The sequence below is a fragment of the Lates calcarifer genome, linkage group LG20 (assembly GCF_001640805.2).
Source record: "Lates calcarifer isolate ASB-BC8 linkage group LG20, TLL_Latcal_v3, whole genome shotgun sequence".
NCBI lineage: Eukaryota > Metazoa > Chordata > Actinopteri > Centropomidae > Lates > Lates calcarifer.
Window position 1 is genome coordinate 16,888,095 of NC_066852.1, and position 27,894 is coordinate 16,915,988.

The window sequence follows — 27,894 nt, forward strand, 5'->3', positions numbered from 1 at the left end:
CATACACAACACAAGACAACGACACTGGTACACACAAGCTAACAGACAAGAAGACTGCAAACAGAGGAGCACATATGAAAAGAAACAATAAATCATGAGTATTTTAGCTCATTCAGATGTTTTCCCGATGACTTTGAAGGTGTTTTCATTTCTACATTGTGTCCCTGCTCTTAGTTTCTGAATACATTTGTATGCTCGTGTGTGTGTCCTGCTGTCGGCCACATTATGAGGCTAAACTGGGCTTGAGAGACAGGCGCCTTTCTACCTGGCTCTTCAGCCCCGCTCAGGGAAATGCAAACATCAACCTTTACATTAACAGCCTCATTATAATGCCTGAATCTGCATCCATGTGGTGGAAATGGCAACTCTTTTGAGACAAACCCACAGACTGATTTTGAATAGGCCTGCTTCTAATGACAAATGTGGGTGTCTGAAGGTTGGATAACACCTTACACAGCTTAAACAGCACCTAGAACTGACTTTAGCAATTTAAAGCTGGTAAATTCAAAGTATTTCAGACTGTAAATACACTATAAATACATAATAAGAACAAATAAAAAGAAAAATGGGGGCAATATGATCTGAAACACAGTCTGCAGTGGAGTGTCTGAGACAGAGAGTTAATCTCGTCCCGTCTGCATACTAATTGTAGCTTCCCTCTAGGTGTGTGTGTCTGCACAGTATGTACCAAACATGGTGCAGTAATGCAGGGCTTCCACTAACACAGCTGCGTGCTGCTGTAGCAAACCCCTCTGTAATCTTTGAGTCACCAGTCGATAGGTGTTGTGCCGGCAAGATGGAGGAAAGAGAGGAGAGAAAAAGGTGGAGGAAAAAAAGATGGAAAGATGGTAAAAACAGACACGGGCAGATGAAGAAAAGAAGAGGGAAGGAAAGAAATTGGTAGATTAAATAACATGCATAGAGGTGGTGGAAGATAGAAGAGAGACAGACAATGAAGATTTAGAGAGAGGATAGTAGTGAAATTGAGCTGGATACAGACAGACTGACATGGTTAGCTCTTGACTTTATCACAAGTCTAATAAAATCAAATGATACCTGATCACAGTCCAAATGACTTGAGTATGAGAGGAAGTTTTTAAGATTTACTAGTTTACTGAAAATAATGGCACTAAAAATGGCAAAGATAAAATGTGCAGCATTGGAAAAGCATAGAAGCAAACTTTTCAAGTCTCTCAGTCTTTATGTATACAGGTACAGTATTCACCTGATTTACTTAGACGCCAGGTGTGCTGACAGTTAAACACTGAAAAACTACAGCTATCTGTAGCTATAACACTATAACACTCTTCTCTACTATTTAACACTGTAATAAAGTGAGGCCTCGGGATATTTTCTGCAACATCCTTGCAGAATACATTTGGCTGCATAGCAGAACTTCTCAGGCAGAGTCCAAAAAGAAGGGGAGAAGATAAATTTAATTGGACAATTTGAATGTGAAAACAAAGAGGAGGAACAACTGGAAATATACGAATTCAGTCCCCTAACCATGTTGCTGAAGGTCAGCGGTGCTGTTAAGTGTATGAATACATGTGTGTGTGAGTGAGTGTGTGTGCGCTGCCCTGCTGTGTTGTGCAGAATCGAATGGTTGGAGGATGGACTGGGGGGTGGGGGGAGTTACGCAAGAGATCTTACCCAAACAGGCCCCTGAAGCAGTGGAGACAAACGGGAGAAGGACAACATTGAAAGGAAATAGAAAACGAAACAAAAAAACAGAAGCAGAGCTCTGCTGAAGTGATTCTGCAATCAGCAGAGGGACAATACATGTATGTATGAAAGACAAGGCCTCTTTTTCTCGCACGTACACACACACAAAAAACACTAACAAACACACACATGGGTTTGACAGAATATACAACAGGCAAAGATTGGACACGCTTTGGTTTTGAAGGTTTGTGAAAATAAATAAAGCAAGAAAAATGTCAGGAGCGATTTCACAGTGCCAGCATAAATTTATGTACAACACATTACAGGAAATTGCAGGACAATTGAGGAGAGCCAACTCAACTCAACTCAACTCTGTTTGACCTCATTCACAAAAAATACATGAGATGATCTGTAAGCAAGCAGCAGGGAGCACATTAGGATTACTGACCTCCAGGACATAGAAAAAGTCTTTAAATGTTAAGGAGCAGATTCGGCAGGTTTATGTGAATTTGTTGACTTTTACACAAACTAAAAGAAAAAAGTAATATTGCCATTAGAGCTACAACTAACAGTTATTATCCATCCGACTCTATCTGCTGTGAATAATGAGTGTAAGATGATTGATCGGGACATATACAGAGTAATTTTTCAGATCCGTCACACCTCCCTGACTCTGCATTCGGTCCACCAGCTTTCAATCCCCCACAGCGAACAGACCTTAAAAAGTCTTAAAAACTAGTGTGCCTTGTATTTTCCCTCATAATATCAGAGACAGTGGCAGATTTTTGATGATTTTTTTTGTGGGTGGAGCAGCAGTGAAGCTGTAGTGAAGTGATCATGGAGCAAAATGTGATCGTCTTGTAAGGTGAATGCTGAGATGCACAAACACTTGTCACTTGACACTTGCATGTCACAATGGTTATTGTGACATCACAATAATTATTGTGACATGCATCGGGGTTTGGCACGTACATGTTAAGTGCATCACAAAGAAGCAGGGAGGTTGAAAAATAACATCATGGGATGTGGGGTCGCTGCTTTATCATCATCTCACTAAATCACCTAGACTTCCGAGACAAACAGACTACAGGCTAAGACCTCGGTCTATTGCTTTCCAATCTGTGGAATGTAAATCACATGGGTTCGTCAATATGGGATGTGTGTAAAGGTGGATGCGCGAGCTCGGACATCTTAATTTGGCAGAAAAACGACTTGTTTATTGCCAGTGTGTCCTTGTCATATAAAATCCTGGTCTGAAGTGGAGCACAATGTCAGCCAAGAACAGAGAGAAGCAGCAGCAGAGACAGTGGGTTTGCCGATGTATGTAAGCTGGGCGAAGGCATCTGAATGGGTTTTTAAATTGTTAAACAAGGTTATGTGCCTTAATTTAATTTGCCAGATGAAGCTAGATTTAAGAAGTGAGGGGAAGCATTGAAAAAGTAGCCTTTGTGAGAGAGAGACTGTACCATAGCAACGGTGGTCACAGGTAGCATCCTTGTGAGAGCTAATGTGCCCTTAAAATGACAGTGACACCTGTGTGTGTGTGTGGGTGGGTGTACTTAAAACTGCATGGTATCTTAAATTATGCTGTCCTCAGAACAGCCCGTACCTTTTTGTACACACACATCCACTGGACAACTTTGCAACACTGCCTCCCCTCAAACTTCCATCCTACAAGAAGCACTGATGAATCCCAATTGACCCAAATCAGCCCTGTCTCATCTCCAGTCCCTTTAATCAGCCATCAGTTCCTTTGCATCAAAGAGTGGTTTCAATGGTGCCAACCAGCAAAATAAAAAGCAATGAAAGCCCTTGTTCGGTCGATAAATGGAACGCAGCAGAGAGCTCTTTGGAAGCTGTGCACTGAGTCGGATCAATGGCCGTGTGATAGCGTATTGTGTTATGAGACACGGTGCAATCAGTTTTCATGCAAACTCTGTGGCTTTGTGGACGTAATCACTGCAGCGCTGGAGACTGGGAGAGTGGAGACAGCGAGACAGAAAAGTGAGGGGACATAGACATGCATGGCAGTGTCTGTGTCTGTGTGTCTGTGTGACTGTGTGTGTGTGTCTGTGTGACTGTGTGTGTCTGTGTGTGTGTGTTTACAGTGGGCAAGTTCACTCTGTAATTGACAGCATCTTCTCTCTCTTGCACTGACACAGTATGGAGTTTAATGAGGCCTGGAGAGGCATGAAATAATGAAATGAAATCACGTGTATGTATCAGGGTGGAATATTGAATGCAAGCCTGCATCTGCACAATTATTCTCAATTGCTCCAGATGCTGCAAGTACCATGGTTAGTTATGGATGACAACAACAATGGTGATGGTGATGGTGATGATGATGATGATGATGATGCAGACAGTTGTGTTTTTGTAATTTGCATGAAAGTGTGTGAAGTGAAATAGTACTCACATAAAACCACGAAGAAAGAGCAATGCTCCTGAACAACTCAAACTGGGATGGACTTGCACACCGTTACCTATTAATGTGTAGCACCACTTTTCAAAAAAAATTTAGGCAAGTATAATAGTTAGAGTTGGGTGAAATTGCTCCATTTCCTGCTCATGCAAGCCATGAGAGAGGGCTGAAATTTGCTCCTTTGTTGCTTTGTGAGGTGCAGTGAGCAGTTCAGTTCAGTCTGAGAGCTAGAAGCTTCTGCTCACACCTCCAATATTTCCAGTCCGCAGATGGTCACAGCGTGCTACAATATCGATGCAGAGACTGTAGACAGGTCCAGTCGAAGAGGATTTTGGCGTGGCCAACTTGCTTTTAAGTGGTTTTGGCATCGATGTAAATCCACTTGAACTCACACTACTTATCTTTTAAAGCTCTCCACAAATCTCTGTGACATTCAGTTCATGCCATATTGTGCTTATGTGTCAGTATCTGACCCCACATGCCACATCTGATCAGCAGAATGGATTTAATGATACACTGTTTTAATTCACCATCTCGTGCCCATCTGTATGGACATAATTCTAAAAATCATTTTAGATTGGAATATCATTTTTAATCCACTTTATTCCCATTCAAGCACTGCCTGTAATGATACAGGCAGCAGTGTTCACATAAATCCTCTTACCTGAATGGTTTGGGTGGCAGTATGCTGAAGCGCGTCTTCTCCAGCATCTTCCTGATCTTGTTGCGTCCACCTGACACAGTATTGGCCTTCATTTTCCTGGTACTCTTGTGGTCTGTAGGGAACTCCATGTCTCCAGGGAGGTCAGGGATGGAGAAGCGATTGCCTTTTTTCTCCTGGATCTTGGGAATGTGAGGACCCCCATTCTTCTTCTCGTGCACAATCCTGCTCAGGAGCTCTTTGAAGACTAGATGGACAGTGGTAGAAAGATGAAGAGGAAGAGGAGGAGGAGGAAGAGAAGGACTGGTCTTGAACTCAAATGATTATATGAACTGAAATGGATCGAGAAACTCTGCGTACAGTAGTTTGTGAGCACAAATACTTCACTCACCAAATATGTTGGTTTTGACTGTGAGAGAGAGGTGTGTGTTGTTTCTCAAGATATCAACAGCTTTGGAGAAGGAGATGTTCTCAAAGTTCTGACCATTGATCTCCATGATCTGAAACAAGAGAGATATCATGACGAAATTATAGCAGGGCTGAAATAACAGAATCACAGTGACACAGACAGGGAGACATGGTAAATCTTTTACATTCTGGTTTGCTGCCGCGACACTAAGTTTCTACACTGTAAGCAGTAACTGAACGCAAATGGTGAACTAAGTGCATTCCATCATGTCTAAATAACATAAAAAGGGAAGCGTGCTGTGCAGTGAGGCCGTTGGTCAGCATGATTTGACCACTATTATTTCACGTCACCTTTAGAGGAAATGAATCTATAGTTTGCACAAATTAACATATAGAAAAAGAAGCAGTCAAATTGACTTGGCAGTCAAACTGTTCCAATTGTTCCCTGCAGTTCCTCTCAAGCTGCACCAGACTAATGAACTGTGCTGTTTCATACTATTTTTAGTTCAAGCTCCTGACTGAGCCACTGAATGAAGTTTGAAGTTTTTTCCAAAAGCCACTCCAGTATTGAAATGTTTGTGAACTTCAGGTTGTTGCTGTTGTGCTAAAAGATGAAGCAGGTCACCTTTAAAGACATTACTTCACTGAGTCTGGTCAGTATTCAGGGAACTTATTCCAAGTTCCTGTTGCAGAGAAGTACTGCAAGATACAGTCAACAACAAAACTCACAGTAGGGGTGGTATTAGCAAGGTGAAGAAGGATACTTGGTTTTCCTGCTGTAGAGGCAGAGCTTTGCGATTTTTGTCTCATCAGACCAAACAATCTTTTCTCAGGCTCTCATGGGTCCTTGATATAAGTGTTTGGTAAACTCCATACTATGGAGAGGCTACCATTTAGCAGTCCCACTATAAAAATACGATTGATAAGGTTCTGCAGAGATGGCTGATTAAATCTCTTCTTGTCCAAAAGCTGGCTGAAACATTTCTCAGTATCTTTCACTTCACAATGACAACGAACATTGTAAAGTTAACCAAGTCCATCCCTGATGACTTCATAGCTTGGTTTTTGGTCACAGTGAGACCCTATACAAACAAGGATGTGCCCTGTGAACTTGAGCCACAAATGGAGACATCTCTGGACTAGTGTATGCTGACCAACAGACTGGTCAGATCACAAGACGATACAACCTAAAACCTCAAAGAGAATGTGATTAAAGATCTGCACTTCTGTTGTGAAGATGACTCAACTGTAAACATTTCACATGAGCACGCACATTTCTGTTGTGTTGTTTACTACATTACATATTATGAGTCAAGTGTATGTATTTTTCTGTCTGTATCCAGTAATGTAACTGAAACATGTCTAAAAAACATTAATTTTATAAAATATATCCCACATTCATCTGAGTAGTGTTTTAGATGCAGAGCCCTGATGGTTCTCATTCTAACTACACTGGCCTACAATCACAATCCATGGCACCTCTTTCTCAGGCTTCTCAGGCTGAAACATGCACTACATAAACAAAAACAAAAGATGGCTCATTGTTTGCAATGACACTCTAATTGTAACAGTGGAGCTAGTGTTATTCTTCAAAAAGACAGCACAGACAGCAATATCTCATATCTCATTGTACCGTACTGTTTTAAACCACACAATGCTGCATTACATCCTCTCACCTGATCTCCCCGCTTGAGTCCGGCCTCTGCCGCCTTGCTCCCTTCCTCCACCGACTCCACAAAGATCCCGAATCCCCTCTCGCTGCCGCCCTGCACGCTGAAGTAGAGCGGTGACTCCCTGGACGCCTTCTGCAGAGTGATCTGTCTCCACTTGGCCTTGGCAGCACACGCTATGTTCAGCAGCCGCAAATGGCCCTTCATTTTCTTGAGGTGGGAGGAAAATGGGAAAATGATTAAACCCAAGGAGTCTTGCATTTAAATCAGGTTTTGTCTCCGGAGGAGTGTAATGCAGTTTTGGATGCAAGAACATCTTGCAGATGTAATCATGCAGTCATTTCTTAAAGCTGATTTGAAATCAGTTTTGTTTCTGTATTAGAGCACAAACAACAAATTAACTGTTTGATCTGAGCTATTATTCTGACAGGCCATGAAGTGCATGCATTTTTTTCCTGCTGTTTTGCTATTAAAGTTTAAATGGAGTAATAAAACTTTTTTTAGGTTTTTCTAGGGTTACAATGAATATTTGTCAAAACAATTTATTGCTCTTGAGACTGAAGGAGCAAAACAGACAACAGAAGTTAATGAATAATGTACTGAGAGAACCCAAAAAGTGACAACATAAAAGATTAACTCAATTACAACTAAAATGTTCTGCAGTAAAAACCCATGTTTAGAAAGATGTTTCAACTTACTGTTACTTCTAGATGTTTCTCAAACTCCTCGAGAAAGCGTGTCATAGCTGGGTCACCCTCAAAGTCATTGAAGTGGTTGTTGACCCACAGCAGCACTATTCTTGTTACCTGTTAGATGCAATGAGAGCTTTATTTGGTGGAGACAGAAAACTTAAAATTATCTTCACACAGTTCCTGTAAAAGTTTACTTTCAGTCTCCAGTTCTTCTAAGGTCAATGCACTAATTGAGCATAACCTGTTTTGAGGAGAAATTTGGTGAGAGCTCTTGCAGAATGTTTCTACTGTAGGTGTTGGGTCAGAGGTGATTTTTAAGTAACTGGTGAGCATTCTGTGTATTGTTCAAGGACATTTTAGTAAGCTAAACTCTTGATAACATGAAGACTTGTGCAGTTCTCTTAAAGCTCATGAATATATACATAAATCAGCTATTCCTATCTTTAATTTCTGTCAAACAATTCAACTGTTACTGAAATGCAGCCCCAAGGGTGGATTTATATTTTCATTGAGTCCAATTATAGCTCTACCTGTCTATATTTTTTGGAAAATAACTAAATAAATTCTGTAGTAGCTAGTAACATCTAGACACAGCTGGGAAGCTTAATAATGACCATGAGCATGGCAGCAGAGAAAATGTTTAACCAGTGGTTGACTGCTTCATTTTGCCCCACAATAATTAGAAGAAAAATTGAGAGCAAAGAGCATTCGTAAAACAATCATGTCTGCAAGTTTACACTGGTGGTAACATTGTTCTAACCTTTGCAAAAGGTCACAGCGCCAACCGATGCATCAACACAGAGCATCAATCAATGTCCACTTTTCACTCTCTCTTAAGGTTTGTCATGCCCTCTCTTTTTCTCTCTTTCCATATTCGGTTACTTTCTCCCTGCTCCTTCTGTACAGGATTAGATCCTGTTTAATGGATCTTAAGATTATAATCCTGAATGACAACCACATAAAGACTATTGACAGTACAAGACTAATCTTAGGTTAACGCAGTTATGGACAATGGGAGTGTCAGGCATAGACAAATCGCCGCTGGGCTCAAGGACAGCTGAGCTGGCTGAATCTTGTATTGATCCGCATGTGAGCAGCACAACATGTGAATTTTCATCAACATGCAAGAATACAAAACATTAGAAGTGCTGACAAGGGCTTTGACGCCCACTCTTACTCCAACACACACAAACTTGAAAGTATACACACACATACGAATCTCCAAACTTCCAAACTTTTGCCTTAATACTCTTCAGACACACAAATTTGTGCTTTGTTTCCTCTACAGACACATCCGAAACAACCAAAACTAGCTGACCACACACACATACGTCTGTCTTGCGAAGATACCTCGTTGACATTATGTATGCACTTGCACCCCTAACCCTAAAACCAAGTCCAAACCTCAAACAGCCAATTAAACTTGTAGGGTCCAGCATTTTGGTTCCCACAAAGCTATTGATCCCCACAAGTAGAGTGGGCTCCTGGTTTTTGGACCCCAATATAATAAAACAAAACCACACAAGCGCACACACACATACTCACCGTATCCCGGAGGCTGTCCACTTGGAACCACTCCAACAGTTTCTTGCCAACCTCCATGGGACTTGACAGGAAGGTCCTGTAGGTCAGCAGGAAGTCTTCGATGTAGGTGGGGTCCACTACTGACGGTTCCTCCACCAGGTGCATGATCAGACGCTCCGGGGTTCCCTAGGGTGAAAAATATACACACATACACACGTAAGGATACAGGGAGAAAAACATACGGTGCAAGCTCATACGTGCACATGTAAGACAGATGAAATCACACAAGGGCAAAACATAATTTATACAGACACACACACAGGCATGCAAAAGCAAACACACGCACAACCTCACACACAAACAGTGAAGCCAGCAGGCCTATGAGTACATGCGCACACCAATTTGAATAAATTATGTCAACATTAATCATAAAAGTGACAAGGACATAAACTGTAAAGATGCAACTATTGAACTGATGTGTTAGTCACCCATCAATAAAACAGAGATGCACACACATACACACAAACACACACACACAGAACAGTTCTTAGACAAGAGCACACTCAAGCTTTTGTTGCAGAGGTATTTGCTGTGGATCTGTATGAGACTGAATACATTTAATATTTGTGACTAAAGTCTTGATTTCTATGTCTAGCAGAATATTAATTCATAAGCAGACGATGCACAATGTTCAAGACACAGAAATGCTGCTCTTCTGTTTTCAGCGAGTTTGTTAATGTCACCAGAGCAGAGGTTTTCTGGGGGAAACGATTCATTTGACAGGGAACAGAAACTAGAAAGGCATTCACTTTGTGTCTGACACAAAAAGAACAAAGCCGAAAACAGAAGCGGAAATGCTAACACTTGTGAATTGACTCATCTCCGCTGGATGTGTTTTGGAGCCAACAGACCTTCCTTGGAGTGGCGGCCAAAAGAATCATTCAGGCCCATTATCCGATCAATACCTGGCTGCCTAGGGAGGCCCGGGAAAAAGGATCAAAAGGCCTTGGAGCACACTGCAAATGTAGCGTACAAGAAAATGCTCCAGCAAACACTAATAGCGCTGGCGGTGCCTCTCGACGATCAAGTAAGAGCACAGGACAGCTGCACTGATGTTTTTGCAAGATACTGTATGTGAGGGCATGGTCGATTCATAATGAGGTAGTACTCACATCAATCCAACGCATTTCAGTGATGATAGTCATGTTGGAGAAAGCTTACTGTGAGATTAAACGTGCTTATTAGCTTACTAACATGCACCTTAACCTTAACCTTGGACTTTAAATCTTCCTTGTGTCCTTCCCTGTCTCATCTTGCTTAAGTTATGTCGCTGAACAAGGTTAAATGTATTTCTATATCAAGTTAACAAAGGTTGAACTCGCCACCTTATGTTTGAACTCCAGGTCATCCCACATCCCTTTACCTCTTCACACTTCAGAGGAAGGTTCAGAGCATTCCTTAAAATCTAACAGTGCAACACTTTAAAAACACCACTGACCTTGATGACAATGTGTCCTTTCCTGGTCCCGCTGCGGTCAAGCTCGCGGTGTTCCTTCACCATCACAATCTCCCCCTCCTCCTCCACCTTGTGCGTGTTCTTCTCCACATGGTTGAGGATGCGCCAGTAGTCCTCCTGAGCGATGCAGACGAACTGGTCGAGGATGACATGGGGACAGCGTGTGAACTTGTAGTAGAGCACGACATTGCTCTGCACCACATTTGGGTACTCAAGCAACAGCACAGAGGAAACATGACGGTGGGTAGAGAGAGGCATGGGAGGGAGTGGCGGGTGAAGGAAGGAAAGTCCAACAACACTATTTCTCCCACAAATTAAACTTGATTAAATAAGGTTAAATATAAGAACCTACAGTGGTCCAAAATCCTCTCAACTAGCCATTTCGCAGAGGCATCCTTCAATACAGTTTGACGCTGGAGTTAAACTAACCTCCTGTTATATCACACTGAAGAGAAAGCACCAAGGCATGACTCTTCACTACCCTACAGCGTTGTTGCTTGCTGCGCTTCCCTAGACTAAATTGTCAGTTTCTGCATTTGCCTCGCTTAAGCCCTACCTCTGTAACTTCCTGTGCATCTGAAGACAGGAAATGGTGAGTGCGATGGAGGAACTGGGCAGTGTGGACAGAGAGACTGAGTTACCACAAGTACACGCTAGGCCTCATTGACCTTTATGAGCTCATTAGCATCACATCTCAGTCTATAATAAGACCGGTTGTCTGTGCAAAACCTCCAAGACTATTAAACACAATCTAAGACTATACGCTGTATACTCTATGACAGTGTACAACAGGCCTGTGACTTGACTAATAACAAACATTCATTATTTTCCAAATTTCAGCTTTTAGAACAAATGGTAGAAAGGCAAGAATGAAAATCTCTAAATTCAGACGTGCCATTATTAAGTTGTGGTTACAAAGCTCTACTCCATGGTCAAAAGAAGAAATGAACACAAGACTTTACTTTGCGATTCTTGTACGGGGAGGCAAACTTTGCACCATTTGGTTAAGCAGGGCAAGACTAAAAAACACGCACACATCCTTCCTGTAATTATCAAAGCATAAGTGTTTTGGTAACACTGACACACACTGGAGTCGACCAAATGTCAGTGCAAGCAAAGATGTTTGTCTTTAAGGGGAATGGGTCACTAATAAAAAGTCTTTTTCTGAACTACAACAACAGGTTGTCACGGTCCTTTTGTTAACAAATACAGTGAAGCTGTAAATGCACATTAGCTTCTGCAGTTTAGCAGTTACCGCATGCTTTCTTTTTTTCACCCTTGTCAGTCTTTTTTACCTGACAGTCGTCCCCCTTGGTGCGAACTTCTCCGTTCATGTACTGCTTGTCCAGAGAGGGCGAGATCCCGAAGCTGTTGCCCATGCAAAGAGTCTCCACTCTTCCCTCCGGGTGGCTGATCTCAACCGCCCCATTCAGGATAACATACCAGAGGTCCAGCTGCAGACAGGTGCACAGAGATGACCAAAAAATAATCAAACATACATTATCAAACATTCTACTGCCAATATTAATGCTCTCTTGAGAATCTTATTGTTTTTCTTTTATGCTCTTTTCGACAGCTAGGTCAGTATAATGTGCATCCATGTGTATTTAATATCTTGTAGTGTTGAAACGACTCTTATTAACAGGGTAGGGTAAAGAGCGCACTGGATATTAGTGTGATGTAATACATCTTTGAAAGCTTTGGAAGTGGTGCAACTATTCAAGCAGCAGACCTACACAGCTGCACAAGAATGACTGTTAAAATGGCTATATTTTATCAACTGACATTTAGTGTATTGTGTGCGTACTGTGCCTTGTGTGAGGCATGACTGCGGTGGTGAAGAGGTATTGTGTCTCTAGTGGCAGCTTTTGAAAAGGAGATGCTGGCAGGCACAATATAACAAGCCATTCATCCTGAGTGTGAGCGGATGGAGGTGGAGGGCGAACGAGCCCTGGGCTCCCTCCGCAACTATAACTGAGATTTCCTCTTCATTGCCTTTTCATTTTCTCACTGTTTCTCGCCAAGCAAATCTCCAATTCTCTCACTGCTTCTGACGTTCTCTCTCCCATTTGTTTCTCAGTTTTTTCCCCCAGTCAGCCTGTCAGTCTACTTCGTCCTCAGCAGTGATGAAATGGTAATAAGTGAGGTGAAGTAAGGTAATCAACCTCCAATATTTTGTACACTAAAGTCCTCCAGAGGCTATTTTCATTACGTCTGCATAACTATAAGGCTTCTCATAGAATATATGCTATGAATTTATGTCATTAATATTTATGGAGGCCTGCAAAGGTAGGTAAACTAGCATTTGTCAAATTCCCAGTTTTCAAATTAAATGGTGAGTCAAGAAACTTGCTGGTTTCACTATAACTCTGATGTTCCCTTGTTGGCTTCCATTTTCTCTCCCATTCTGTCCTCAGACGCACTTCTGTCCTCTCTCTTTACTTCTGTTAGAACACTTTAGCTTCTTATTTTCCTTTCCCTCTCTCACTCACTTAGCAGATTTGTGTTCACTTGTGAGAGGAGCCAAGTGCTTTTCTTTGACCTTCAACACGAGTCCATAGAGAGACAGTGGAGCGGAGGAGACCTGTCCGTCACCTTAACTTGACATAGCCAGTATGGAGGCGCATGCATGCTTGCAATGCACGCCACCTTTTCACAGATACTTTGTGAAAACTTGTGTGTGTCTGTGCGTATGGTTTTGCCTCATTGATGTGGATTCCCATCCTTTCTTCCAAGCTTGGCGGCAGGCAGTTCATTGCCATTTATCACCCTGTCGGTTCTAATGCTGCTGCGTGTAACCAAACAGCCATGACAGAGCGCCCGTTTCTCAGGCATGTAACTTAATTAATTAGCTGTGTAGCAGCTCAAGTGAATGACGGAGCTTCTGCTCTGCAGTGACTTTGCACATACCAGGTTCTGTGTGTGAGTTAACTTTGGACAGACTAGAAGATGGTGAGGAGGTGTGTGCAAATGGAAAACATGTGTCAATACTTGTATGAACTCTTATATTTCTGTGCATGGTTCTATGCACTTGTGTGCATTTTTGTGTGCAATTTCCTCCATATCTCTTCTTTATTTTCCATTTTAACGACATTTGCATGCTTAACCATGCTGACCCACTACAACCAGCTTCATGTTTGTGTGCTTGTGTGCATTTCTGTGTGTTTTTCTGAAAGATTACATCTCTGTTTTGCAGATTATGGGAAGACAGATTTAAGATGTTTTAACTGTAATTATATTAACGACCAAATTAAGAATCAGCAAGCCAGCAGATACATCTTGTTTCTGAATGAATAAAGATAAACACTAATTTAATTGTCAGGGGAACTCAGTGTAATTGCCTTAATCAAGCAGATATAATAAAAAAAACTAAACATATTATGCATATCATAATTACCCCATTAGTTATTAATCTAAGTGGGACATGCAGGCAAAGACACTGGTGACATGAAAAAATAACAATTTCTTTCATTGCAATATTTTTTTAAACTTCTTAAAGCCTTTGTGTTATTAGTCCATTCATACCTCTTGTTTGTCATGCAGTATGACTGTGCCGGCCTGCTCCACCACCTCGAACACCATGACGCTGCACAAGTCCCTCCGCACAGACATGGTCATGTTGGCGAAGGCAGGCAGCTGGTGCATAAACTCCAGTAGTTGCTCTATTTGGCACAAAAAGGGAGAAGGGGAGAGAGGAAAGCAGGTGAAAAAAGGAGAGAGGAGCATGTACCGATGTGTGTAGGTAGAACACTCACATACAGTGATTTTTCCATTGACAAATATCAGCACTCCTGAAACAAACTATGGACTTTAGATGGCCCCTTCTGAAAGCAAGCCTTACTCACATAAATAATAAGTATACTGTAAATTCAAGTACAAAAAAAGACGAAAATAAAACTGTATAAAATTGTAGTGCCGGTTTTGTTATCCCGGTTTATCACCTTATATACAATATATGTGTGTGCTACTTTTCTTAATCTGTTTTCTAGCAACCTGTGATAAATCAAAACAAATATTATTATGACATAAATAATGCTAAATCTCACAAGTGCGGAGAGGTAGAGGTCTGGATCAGTGGTTAAGGTGTTTTAAAACTGCAAGTAAATGTAAAGATTCATCACGCCTACTGAGAAAGTTTCACATCCCGTTCCCTCACTAATGATCCTCTGTCTTCCTCCTCTGCACCGTGGCTGAGAACAGAGTGACCTAGCTCCAACCTGCACACCACGCAGGCTGGCTCAGTAGCTCCCTTTCATTGCCCCTGCTGTTATCGCCTCTTGTCATTTCCTCTCTTCCACTCTCTCATCTCTTTCCTTCTTGCCTTTGGTCTTTAAAAAAATGGCTCCAACAGTCATCCTATTTTAAGTAATTCTCAGCATTTCAGTTTTAAGCACCAGATGGTTGGGAGTTTGTCAGATAAGACAAAACACTGAATCACAAAGTTTAGATCCAATTTGGTATGTGTCTATGACTGTGAGTAGACACTAAGTGAGGTTACTGTGGAGAAACAAACACTTTCCATCAGACTAAAAGACTCTTGTTTGACTTCAAGAAACTGGCAACATCAACCAATAATGCTCCAGTACAATGCTTTTGCTCAGGCAGTAATGGAATCTACATCAATTATAAGGTGTTAATCCTATTATAAATACTTTGATGATGACTATTAAAGAAAGACTAAAGCACTGTTTCCTGACCTTTCTAGCTTGTGACTCTTTAAAATGAAGGTTTGTCTATGTGGAAACCTTTGTCAGTATGAATATCTTTATAATTCATAATAATAATGCATAATTCCCTCAACGACTATTAAATGATACTTTTTAGAGACCCAATAGGAGCAATTATCCAGTAATTAATATCCAAGGATAGAAGATTTTGAATGCTTTTTTTCTGCTTTATTATTCTTTTACCCATCTCACAATCAATGTTCCCCCTAATTTTTCATGTATCTGAGCATACACACAAACTCCCTGAGAATTCCTTGGACCACTGTGAGCAACATCAAACATGCACACTGTCGCACACTGTAATTTTATCCGCTACATAGTTTTGCTGTGCACGGAGAAAGCGGGAACAGTGTGCGATTGCGCAGGCGCGCAGCTTAGAGGGAACATTGCTCACAACCCCTCAGATTTATCAGGCAACCCCTTGGATGGGTCCCAGCCTCCAGGTTTGGAAGCACTGGGCAAAAAAGTATTACCTCCTCAGAAACCATATGAGAGTATCTCTGCCCAAAGATTTAATAATGGACTTTCAGAGAGTCTCTAGATGGGAAACACAAACTGAGCTGGTGAAATTAAATGGAATAAAAAAAATGAGCAAAACTGAACTCAAGTGAACTTTGCGTCTGACACGTCCTCCCCTAAACTCCTCTCTCACTCTTTCCTCTGAATGAGCTGCAAGAGCAAGGAAGGCCAAGCCTCCCGGCGGGCACACAGCAGGCCAGGCCTTTACAACTTCTCTCAGCTCTCTGATGTGGTCACCTTCTCCTCCAGGACCCCACTGGGTCCTGCTAATGAGGTCGTCTCTCTGATTGCCTGCTTGAAAATACACATTGGAAGGGCACCGGTGTTTAGAGAGGGGTGAGGGGTCTTTTCTGTGAGTGGGGCATTTGTGTATCTCCCCTGCGTGCGCTTACTGAATGATAGATGGTGTCTGTGAGAGCTTTATCTCGTGAACCATCAAGGCCAAAAATAGAAACCGAGAACGCTCAGGTCCACCAAAGAGGGATGTGACGTGCATGTAAATTCTGCTTTTCGTTTCAGTTCAGTCAGTTTTAATCAACATATAAAGTGTGCTATTGATTGGCTGATTTAAGAACAAAAAACAGGAAAACAAGCAAATTAAAGTGCGCTTTTACAAATGAAGACATATCAAACAGAAGAAGACTTAATTATGAGCAGTGAGTTAGACTGACCAATGTCGTCATCGTTGCGGTCGGCTGGGTCTTTTTCCAGACACTCTCGGACTAGATCTCGCCCCAGAAGAGTGTCCGAAGCTCTCTCCAGGTCTTCGTCTTCCTCCTCCTCTTCCTCACTATCCACAGCAGCCTCTGGAAGTCCAGACAGGTCCACATCTCCAAGCTCACTCTCTGTGGCCTGGAGCAAAGACAATGGACAAGGCAGCACATTGGCTCGTAAGAAACAGCAGCAGAACGGACGGGAGAAGTCCATGAAGAATAATTACTGACTGAATGACAACGCCTGAAGAAAAATAATTCAGCTTTTTATGTGTTATCTATTAAAAAAAACGGAATCTTATGGATTTTCATGAAATGTAATAATTTTATACTAGGTTTAAATTGACTAAGAGTTTATCTTGCTTCAAAAAGAAATATCTGAAGCTTCAATTCCAGCAATAATGTGACCTAGAAATGAATACTGGAGTAATAATCTGCACCATGACAAGATGGTCTGCAGTGCACTAGTTTAAGTTCTGCACTGTTCTGCACACAGGACTTGACAGAAATTTTATTCAAAGTATGCTAAAATGAAATTTGAGGGCATCCAATACTATTATATAGTTTAGACACTCAAAGTGATAAATTCTATATAATTATAGATGTATGGAAGGAACACAAGACAAGAAAGAGCAACAACTAGTCCTACTCAAAGAAAAACAAAAGCAATTTTGAGTAACCAAATTCAAAGTGATGACCCTTTAGTCATCATGTATTCCCTAGAATTTTAGTTTCTGACAACTAGTGTGTCAGTTAGGAGTCAAGTGTTAAAGATTTCACAGTATATACTCTTTTGAGGGAGCGAGTAACATCAAATTTTGTCAAAGAAATGTAAGTTTCCCTTTATTTTATGAGGATTTACTGCATCATTCACACAAAACACGAAGAATAACCTTGGAATGAGCAGCTGTATCTGTGACCCTGAGCTAAAAACTCAGACACCAGGTCCCAAACTGGAAAAACAGCCAAATACTTAAATCCAGCAGTAATAATTCATATTCTGCCATATTTCCCCTGTGCAGGGCAGACAGATGGCTGGCAGAGTCTGGTTCTAAAAGGGCATAGGGGCTTTCAGGTCAGTTGGGAATTGAACCATCAACCCAGAGGTGAAAAGAGGAGCTCTCCGGTGGTAATGGCAGCATTGCAGGCCATCTGTAAACTCAAAGGAGGTATAAGCCTGGAAAATACGGCAAATTCTCTCTGAAATTGAGCCTTATTTTTTTTTTAACCTCTGTCTGTTTACATTTATCTATTTAACTTAATGAATTCATTTTTGTTGAGAAGCCAGACAGAGAATGTCCATTGTACATTATTCATGTATGTACAGTCATTATAAGCTGTTGCTAAAAGACGGTAGAAAACGGTAGTATTTGGCCATTCTGAGAATAAAACCAGTATCCACTTCACAGGTGCCAATTGTACCTGTATGCAGTGAAGTTCATTTGAATGGGATACATTAGCTGTTGTAGCTGGTGGGAAAAAGTTAATTTTCTGCCTTGCACACAACAAGATGAACTCCCCCATAAACAATTCAATTGAGCTCTCAGGCTCTTTGGAGATTTGGTACCTGTCCAAAAGGCTTTATAGGTTTCTGTGAGGCAAGGGGATTAAGCCGAGTCCATCACAAGCTCAGATACGGGTCCACTTTTGTTTCCATAAATTAGGTTGGACAAGCTATTTAGAGGACTTTTAAACACACACAGCTGCTCAGCTCTGTCCTGTTCTGCACCAGATACATTTAATTTGGCCTAAGAGATGAGAACAGATAAGCTCAGAAAAATAAAAATAATTTCCTGTCCAAAACAAAATGTAAATTCTGATTTTATTTTCTTTGCTAATGTCTTTTCTTTCCTCATTACACCAATGATAAATGACTACCATAATAAAAGACACAGAACAAGCTGTATTGATTAAATGAATTGAACTTTGTGGAGCAGGATGTACATCTTTTCTGCCTGGAACTGCAAGCCGAACCAAGGGGAATCACATGCAATAATAAATACTCCATATTTATTAACTAGCCCACAAGACGCTCAAAGCACACACCTCAACAACAGCTTGTCTTGCAAGTTGTTCTGCAGTGTACAGAGAACCAGAGAGTAACTTCTACATAAAAATTTTGTTTTCTTTTGCTTCACCTCTGATTTATTGATTCTTGGAGGAAATTTATCTCATGTACTCACCGGGCCAAAAGTCTGCTGAACAAGACAAAGGCCAAAAGTGCAGTGGTGCTTTTTATAGTTGCCAATTACAAGAGAGAAAACATCACATTTCCAGATAAACGCTGTTATGGAGGTTGTTCAATCTTTGCAGAAAAGCAGCCTTCAATTCAAGCTTTGCTGGAAAATTGAGGCATTGAGGCAGTGGTGCAGTCTTGGGGCAATAGCACCTCACTATAGTCTCACTCTCTTTCCCCTCTTCACCCACTGCCACTGAAATACCTTTCAGTGCCTCTGAAAGCCCAGCTCATTCAGAATGCAGGATGTGCCCTTTCAGTCCAATTCCCCTGGTCTCAGAACAAGTTTGAGCCAGGAGGACATTTCTTAAAGACCAGGGACAGAAAGAAAAAAAGACGGAAGGAGGAATGAGCAGAGGTTCAGGATAGTCAGTAGCTGAGAGATGAAAGAAAGGAGGACAAAGCAAAGAAAGGAAGAGAGTGATATGGGAGGGACACAGAATAATAAAAGAAGAGAGGGTGACTGACAGGAGAGGGATGCAAAGGAGGGAGGACAGTTAGGAGGAACATTAGAAGGAGGAGGCAGAAGGGGCTGAAAAGTTGGGGAGACCCAGTAAAGTGAACAAAATGTAGGTTAAGTCAAGTTATGAGAGGAGTGGTGGGGGGAAAGAGAACGAGTGGAAGAAACCCACAACTAAAACAGTCTGTTGCATTGACAGCTGAGGAGGACCACAGTGACTGGGGGGGTCAGCACTTTAAGACAGCTGTAAACAAACACAGAGCTGGGTCAGCGACAAACTGATGGGATCAGAGCCGTGTGATAAATATCTAATCTCAGGATGAAGAGATCAGGTCTCTGTGTTAAACGTCTGGTCCAGGTCAGCCCTTACATCAATCTGCAAACACTCACAGACAGATAGTAGAATGGGCAGGAGATAAGAAGATTAAAATATCTTATTTATGTCATTTTAGTCAGTTTTCAGTTAAAGGCAACAATGACTAAGCGACTACATAATTCATAAGGTCTTGTACAATTACTTTGGAGCTAACTAGCTAGTTATTCCTATTCCTCTATCCCATCTAAACGCACCAGTACAACCTCCTGAGACATGAGGAGAATTTCCAATGGATTTTCAGACCTTCTTTAGGCACTAAACAGACAAACTGCCTTTCTTTATCCTTACTCATTAAGGGACCACAATGCGGCTTTATGCAGGTAAAACAGAAGAAAAGTGGCACCAAAACATCTTCAGTGTTTAGGCTCATTCAAAAAGTTCCTGTTAAAAGGGTCAAAATGTGGGAGGAGAGAATGGACATTTAGACAAATAGCCGCTGCAGATGATTTATCTCTGCTGACTGACCACTGCAGCAGAGGAAATTACACCTGAGAGTTGAACTGAACGCCTGGAGAAAGCAGGAGTGATATTTGTTTTAAGTTTTTTAAAGTTATTTTACAGTATTTTTCTGTTCAGCTCCACAACAACACAATGCAAAGGAGCAGCAATGAAACAGTTTGTACTTTTCCTGACTTTTAATGGCTCACAGCCGGTCCAGACAAGTGTGAGAAACAGACAGTAATACCTATCAAGTAAGCCTGCTATACATTTTTTTTTAAATCATCACTCATTCAATCACTAACTTTACTGCTTTCTTTTCATGAGATGAATACACTGTTGCAGTACCAAAAGTGTCTTCTCCTCAACCAATATTCCAAATTCAGAGGCAGAGAGTGCTTTCTCCTTCACCTGGTTCATTGATGTCTGCAGTCTTGGTAGATACCCTGACATAATCCTAAAATACATTTTGAAATTAGGCTTTAGCCTCAATTTGCTTGGCATGGCTGGTTTTTCTCTCCCCTAAGTTAACAGAAAGGGTGGAAAAAGTTCTTCATGCTAAACCTCCAAAACTCAAGATATTAGCACTGTTATTATGCCTCACTAAAACAAATTCACTCATTAGTTTTGCGGTCGGCAGTGCCCATTTATCAGACCAGCTCATTAACTTGCAGCATGCTCATTAGCAGTTTGTGGCTAACAGACCTCACCGGTTCCAGTGGTGAATGCTAACAATGCTAACAAGCTGCCGTCAGAAGGAACTCCTCCCACCTACATAAACCAACATATATGCAGAATAAGGCATGCAGGCTGTGTAGAGGAACAGAAAACTGATATAGTGCAGCTAAGGCTGAACAGTAATTTTGAAAAGGTTCTTGGATTTATTACAACTTTCTGTGTAAAGAGCGGCGATTAGGAGAGCTGAGGGATTAAAATGATGACATGACAGCCTTGTCGTGTTCCCTTTTATGGATTATTGATTCGCAGCCATTTAAAAACCCCACACTCAAGAGAGGCATTTAATTCCAAAGCACACTGAGCTATTGAATGCCCAGAAATGTCACATAAAGGTGAAGATGATACAGAAGGAGAGTAAAGTACAATTCCTTCTTGTCTGACAATACTGTTGAACTTACTTAATTTAATACCTTGTGCATTAAGCTAAGTGACTGCAATAAAACTGAATGGGAGAAAATGAGACGTTTCTTGATGTAATTATTCTCTGCTGAGGAGATTAAGTCCCACACTCATGGATGTTCCTGTTTAGTGAAAGCTAAATCGTGCAACATTAACTGCATAACTAATGTACACTTGATGTCATACTCTCCCAAATACCGTGCCACTCTTCACTGCATGCTACTCAAGAAAGCAGACTGAAAGATTACCTGCAAAATGATCATTATAAACCCCAGCTGCACTTCTTTACGTGTAGCACAGGTATAGACAGAGCTTGAAAGGTTAGGTTCATTTCCTGCCTGTGACTTTTCCTCCGCAGCAGGAAGTACAGAGGGAGATGGATCACCAGGATGCACAACTGATGCACAATAATTAGCCAGATAGCAAGGGCGGGCGGGCCTGGAGGGGCGGGGGGAGGTATACAAGGAGGGAGGGTAGCAGGCTGACAGATATGCTACAGGTAGACAGACAGAATTGGAGCAAGTCAAGCTGGGGAAGATCCACCATCAGTTAGACACTTTTGCCAAAGACCAGATGTTGTCACAGTGTGGGAGATGGAAGGGCTGCAGGAGGTAGGTGTTTGTCACTTGATTGGACAGGCTTCATTATTCTTTATATGTGATGTAATAGGGGTGGCAGGGAAGAGAAAGGCTTTATTTTCAATATTATATAATATCATTTTGCAGGATAGTCTAAAAAAACAATGGAGCATTACACTTCCACAATCAGTATTCTCTATATTTTCGATTATACTAATGTTGAACAATGAACTTCTTAGGATAAGAGGCCAGCTTAAAATACGTCACAGAGAGGGAAAGGAGGATGGCAAAGTCTGGAAGTGAAAGAAAAAATGGTTCTGGTTCCAACCTGATAAATATCTGACAGGCTGCTGCTCCCCGAGTCGCTGGCGATGCTGCATCCTGACTGGCTGGGAGGCATGTGCATCACCTGCTGGTGGGCGTGGTCTGTTAGGTGCATCTTATTGAGGTCAGCAGGAAGCTGTTCAGACAGACAGGAAGTAGAGACAGAAGGAGAGGCAGAGAGAAGTCAAAGAGAATATGAGTCCAACAGAGGCAAAAATACTGTACAAGCTTACGAACACAAATACACACACATACACATACACAGAGCTGTTTCATCAGCCTGAAAGCCAAAGCTGGTTTGGCACTGTCTGACATGTTTTACTCCGAGATAATTAACATGAAGAGGATGGAGCTGAAGACACTTCAGACAGCTGTAAATTATGATCCAGGGCTGGAGGTTGATATGATTTCTGACAGTGGAGGGTTGGAGGCTGATTTTATATTTTACCTTGACAAAACAAAACTGTAAATCCTGTCAGTAGCTGTCCTATTAGACTGGCCTGTCTTTTATATGCAGACAGCTTAAATTGTCAGCTATTGTATACACACTCACACCACACAATGTATAACATATAGAAACACTCAAACTCATTTAGAGACAGCTGCGGATAGAAATATCTTTATGGCAACCCAAGCAGGCCACAAATAAACTAAATTCTCTCAGATAATCTGTTCATGGTGGTTTATTTACTTCAGGATAAGAAGACGATTTGCACAAAACTAAACTGGTGCATCAATACAAATAAAATCCATTTATTTCTATTTTGTTATCACCTTTTGTGAAGATTGCTCATGCTTCAAAATCCAAATTGCTAAGAGCTCATCCTCAAATAAACTCAGACTCAGAATGAGACAAAGTTGTCAGTCAACCAGTCAACAGACCTCTAAAAACCTGAGTTGCTGCGTACAGCGGCACTGTAATTTTAACTATGCAAGAGGACAACTTGTACATTTCCACAGAGACAGACACAATGTGTGACCTTTAAACTAACATCACACAAATCTCTAGCCTCCATTTAACCTACAATCACTGCACACACCAACAGCCTGACCACACATAACTATTTTAAAAATCCAGTTTCAACAATAAGACTAGTTTAGGGATGTGGGACTGGATAATAATTTTACAAATCAGGCTAAATTTTGTGAAGGTCTAGTTTTTAGCTTGGTCTTGTTTAATAGTTGTATGTTGCTGCAAAGATGTTGCAAGAGAGAGCACATGTACTGTAAGCTGGTGCATCCTGGTTGTATTGCGCCACCTTACAGTATACAGTGTCTTTATTTTATCTTAATCAACAGACTGATTTGATTAATTGGCCCCTTATTAATTCTTGGAGAAGGAATTCACCATCCTCCACCAGAGAGAGTTACATGTTCATGAAGTACATACAATAGAATCCCAAAATACAAAGTACAGTATACCTCAGTAGAAAAACACAAGTACAGAATGCACAAAATATCTTCTAAGGAGAGCTCCAAGAAAACTTGTAAACCTGACATAGTCTAAATAAAGCAAAGGATGGGGATACTCCACGTTGATGCCCTTATTCATCAAAATAAGGCTGGAAAGGTTTAGCAATATAATATATAGATTTTTCACTTCCGTAAAGCAATGAAAGAGGGACCGGTCTACTGCACCCATATATGGACGGATGTGAATGAAGGGATAACTGAAAGAGGTATTCTTCTCAAGGCTGCAACTGCAAAGAGAGGCAGCAAGATTTAATTTCTGTTTCCTGGGCAGGTAGATAAATGTAGTTGGTGCTCCCTCTGCTCTAGAATAAAGGCAAATCTCTACCACTCAAGTCTTACCAGTCTGGATCGGGGCAGAGTGAGAGAAGACGTCCTCCTGCGACACCGAGCAAACTTACAGCACACCTCCTCCATCGCCACATCAGACAGCGCTGGCCATCCAAACACACACGTAAACATGCGCTTTAACGCCAACACCAGCGCCACACCAAGCCAAACTGAAGCTTGGGAGTTAACTGAGGCTGCAAGGAACCATGGTGCCAACATGCAATATTAAAGATGTTAAGTCTGGGGGTGCTGCCCCCTCAGTGCTCTCTTCTAATAGGCCTGTTGTATTGTACGACCCCCCGCCCTTCCTCAAACCCACGGAGAAAAGGCAGTATTGTAGGGGTGGAGTTTTAAGAAGTTCAGTGGCTTGTTCTTAATGTGTGGTATATTAAGGGGGAACACTCAATTTGATATATTCATGTACACTCGGTTAGGGACACAGTTGTGTAGAGTTTTTCTATTAGATGTCATCTCACTTGTCATGAATATCATGGATAGTTAAGTCTTTAAATGTAGCTTAGAAGTCATTCATAATTTTTGTATTTAGTTTACATTACAAGTGGTCATTTGAACTATTTATTGATATTGATAGGTTTGAGCCATTTGGTTGTTTTGTTATAATCATTATAATAATTTTTTATTTGGACATCTTCTTAATGTGTGCACCTATCTACTTACATTATAGTGGACTATATTTACTGTTTGCTTGTTTTTTTTCCAATGGGGCAATGTATTAACTAGTGTCATTTGCACTCAGAAATGTATATTCAACATTCATTATGTTATTTCTACAGTGCAGGACGATGTTTCCTGTGTCAGAAATGAAGGAATCCATGTCAGATATAATATGTAGAGTTGAACACTGTGGTGAGGGAAAAGCATTTCAGGGAGTGACCCCTTTTCTGAACAGCTCTACAGTTTCAAATACACACCCTATTCACAAAAAATCTGAAAATGCATCACTGCAAAACTAAAGCATATTTAACATCTATAAACTTTAATCATTAAACATTAATGAATCTGATGCTTTCTCCCCCCATCATATACAGTACATCCTACATTAATGTAGTATTGCTCTTAAATATTAATGCACTCTGGGTTCCTATGTGCTTCTTTATGTTAGCTGCATGTTACAATGATAGCAGTGCTATTAGCAACATTTAAATAGTTTGATTGTAATTTCAGAGTGTGTTGCTGCAACTGACACACACACATAATGATTCTGGTGTTAGTTCAAGGTTGTGACTGAAGAAGTATTTAAGTGAAATCTATTTCCCATTAGGTATGGCAATCTAATGCATTGTGTGTTTCACTTATTGAACCACAGGCAAAGCACCTAGTCCTTGACTGTTGTTGTTATTGACTAAATCAAACACAATCACACATCTAAACAAGTAGGATTCCCTACTCTCATTCCTGATGCTTTCTGGTGACTACTACTTTACTACTACTTTGTTGTGTTTCTGTGGTAATGAAAAGAGACAGAAAAGGCGAGAAGGGGGACAGAGAGTGATTGCTAATTTTATCACAGGTAAATACTTATTGATTTTTGTGTGATGGAGCAGTTACAAGCCAGTTATGATGAAGCTCCCACCCTGTATCCATTTAACATATTCACCAGAATCCACATACAGACAGAAATTGGTGTGCCAACCAGCTGAACCAGTCAGGACTTGGGAGAGAGCATTCATGAAAAACACACAAATCACAAAGAGGATACTGAAAAAAAAAAGATGGCATATGATCAGTTAGTTGGACCTCTGTCTCGTTAAATTCACTGAAGTATGGGGAAATAAGATAAAATAAGCTGGGACACAGACATTTTGGAAATCATGAGGCAAACACTGTGAGTTTAAAATAGGCTCTTCTAATATATCCTTGCGAACAGTGTGTTTTTTTAAACCTGGGATATAATATTTGCTAGTCTAAGTGTTATAGCCTCAACTATCCTCAGCTCTTCAAATATAAAGTTCAAGTAAAGGTTCACATTTTTTTAAGTTTATCCTAAAACAGCACTCTCTCACGCCCATATGTATATAAAGTTGAAAGCTGAATTATCGGTCGCTGGCTGAGAGGAGATCCCTTCTTAAAGCAATTTCGGTGTAAGTGATAGGAGACAAAATCCGTATGTGTTAAAATGAATTCTTAAGTTCAGGTAAAGTTAATGTGAGGCTTAGGCAGTCGGAGTTAGACAGATCAAGTGGGTATCTTCGAAATTTACATTTCCGTCATTTTAGTAATTCCTCCTTTGTCTTGCTATCCATAAATCACAGTTCAGCAAAGATACTATCCATGAAAACACAGACAGGGAATTTTGATTTGTCTAACTCAGACTGTTTAAGACTTGTGTTAAAGTGAGATAAACATGAGAATACATTATTAAACAGAATCAAGATTGCAGATTTTGTCCTGTTGTAGATTTTGTCCACAGACATGCTGTCAAAGTGTGTCACCCATGGTTCTGATTTCGTGCTGTTGGACAGTCCTGAATGGAAGAGCATTTGTGATTTCTGCTTATACAATTTAATTATTTAGCTCAAGCACAGTTTGTTGGTTTTATGTTGCTAATAAGATTTAGGCTAGATCTGAGAAGTTCTTCACAAATATGGCAAAACAAGTGAGATGTGTGTGTTTGTGTTTTGGAGGTGCCACAGAACGAAATAGGGCAAGAATAGACAGAGGGAGTGAGGGAAGAGGGAAGTTGAGTGAGGGAGTGATGGGGGAAGTGAATAACTGTGGTGGTCTCGTGGCTCCTATTCACACCACCGACTTAATCCTGCTCTAATCCCCCTCTTTCCCTCTCCCAGCGGGCCAAGCCAAGAGGAGGTTCAGGGGGTGGGGGTGTGGGTGAGGGGGTGGTGACGGGATCTCCCGTTCTCCTCATGCATTAAGGATGAGAGTTAGGAGATTAAATATAAATGTGCAAGGTCCCTTCAGCTGTACAATTCTATCATGTCAACGAGCGGGCGCAATCATGGGAGGATCAAGCTGGCTGTAAATGTTCCATCGCAGTCAAACAGACCGGGCTTCCACAGCACCAGTCACTTACAGAGTCTAATTAACTCCACAGAAATGACTTATCATCATCATCATAATAAGCATGTGAAAAGGTTCAGTCTAGAAAAGATGCAGCAGCCAAAGAGGAGGAGAATCCGAAAGGAAAAAGGCCTCAAGAACATTGAAATGTTACCTAGTTTGGCAGCTTATAAATGAATAATTGGCTAATGTCCTGAAAAAAAGAACACAACTGGGCTGGGTAATTTACTGCAACATGAGTTATACAGATTATAATATAATTATAATTTTGCAACATCACTGTTTGTGTTTTTAAGGCTGTCTTAAATGATGTGTGTAGATGTATGTGTTCAGTTATAAAATCACCCACTAAGACTTTATAAAGACTCTATGGTTAGAACCAGATGAATAATAGCAGGAGCATGTTCTTAAGTCATATAGTTCATAGCAAAAAGACAACATTCAAATGGCTGCTCTCTCAACTTTATGACTACATTCATCCTTCCATAGACCTACTCAAGCCCATGAAAGCAAAACAAACCAGTTAAAACATATTAGGGTGAAATCTTCTATTTCCTTCTTCTATAAAACCTAACTTTGTTTCACTTATTGCATCCAATTCTAACAATGAGATTAACTAGCTGAGGGCCTGAGTGCTCTGTTTCACCTATTTCTTCAGTGATAAAATGTGCTATAAAGCCCAGACTGACCATTTGGGTACATAGACAAGAGAGACTGGGTTTCCCAAAAGCATTTTAGTGCCGGGATGATCTTTGCTACATTGTGGGTCAGTGCGTAGAGAGATGTATTGGTTTCCAAATGGTTTTGGGAAACTTGAAAGATGTTCAGTGGCCTTGTCTGTCTAACATAATAGTCTGGAATTAGTTGGCTAAGGGGCCACACAATCAAAACACAAGAGAATAGATGTGGAGGGCATGTTCCAATATCAGTTTTGAAAAGAAAACGAATTTTGCTTTGCATTAATTATAAGTAAAGAGTTTTTTGACCTAACA

The 27,894-nt window shown here is 40.9% G+C and overlaps 2 protein-coding genes across 8 annotated transcripts in view; one reads left to right on the forward strand and one right to left on the reverse strand.

The window, feature by feature from the left end:
* irf1b (interferon regulatory factor 1b) overlaps window positions 1-27,894 on the forward strand; it is a 323,207-nt gene that overhangs the window by 113,574 nt on the left and 181,739 nt on the right. The window lies entirely within an intron of this gene.
* The window catches only part of rapgef6 (Rap guanine nucleotide exchange factor (GEF) 6), a 140,606-nt gene that overhangs the window by 29,218 nt on the left and 83,494 nt on the right, over window positions 1-27,894 (reverse strand). For all 7 annotated transcript variants that reach the window (XM_018691620.2, XM_018691618.2, XM_051078809.1 and 4 more), the window contains 10 exons: window positions 22,071-22,202; window positions 16,476-16,656; window positions 14,084-14,220; window positions 11,854-12,012; window positions 10,541-10,693; window positions 9,064-9,228; window positions 7,525-7,632; window positions 6,833-7,036; window positions 5,140-5,248; window positions 4,752-4,995 (listed from right to left, as the gene is read on the reverse strand). In XM_018691620.2, coding sequence (XP_018547136.1) covers window positions 4,752-4,995; window positions 5,140-5,248; window positions 6,833-7,036; window positions 7,525-7,632; window positions 9,064-9,228; window positions 10,541-10,693; window positions 11,854-12,012; window positions 14,084-14,220; window positions 16,476-16,656; window positions 22,071-22,202 — 1,592 coding nt within the window. The remainder of the gene's footprint in view (window positions 1-4,751; window positions 4,996-5,139; window positions 5,249-6,832; window positions 7,037-7,524; window positions 7,633-9,063; window positions 9,229-10,540; window positions 10,694-11,853; window positions 12,013-14,083; window positions 14,221-16,475; window positions 16,657-22,070; window positions 22,203-27,894) is intronic.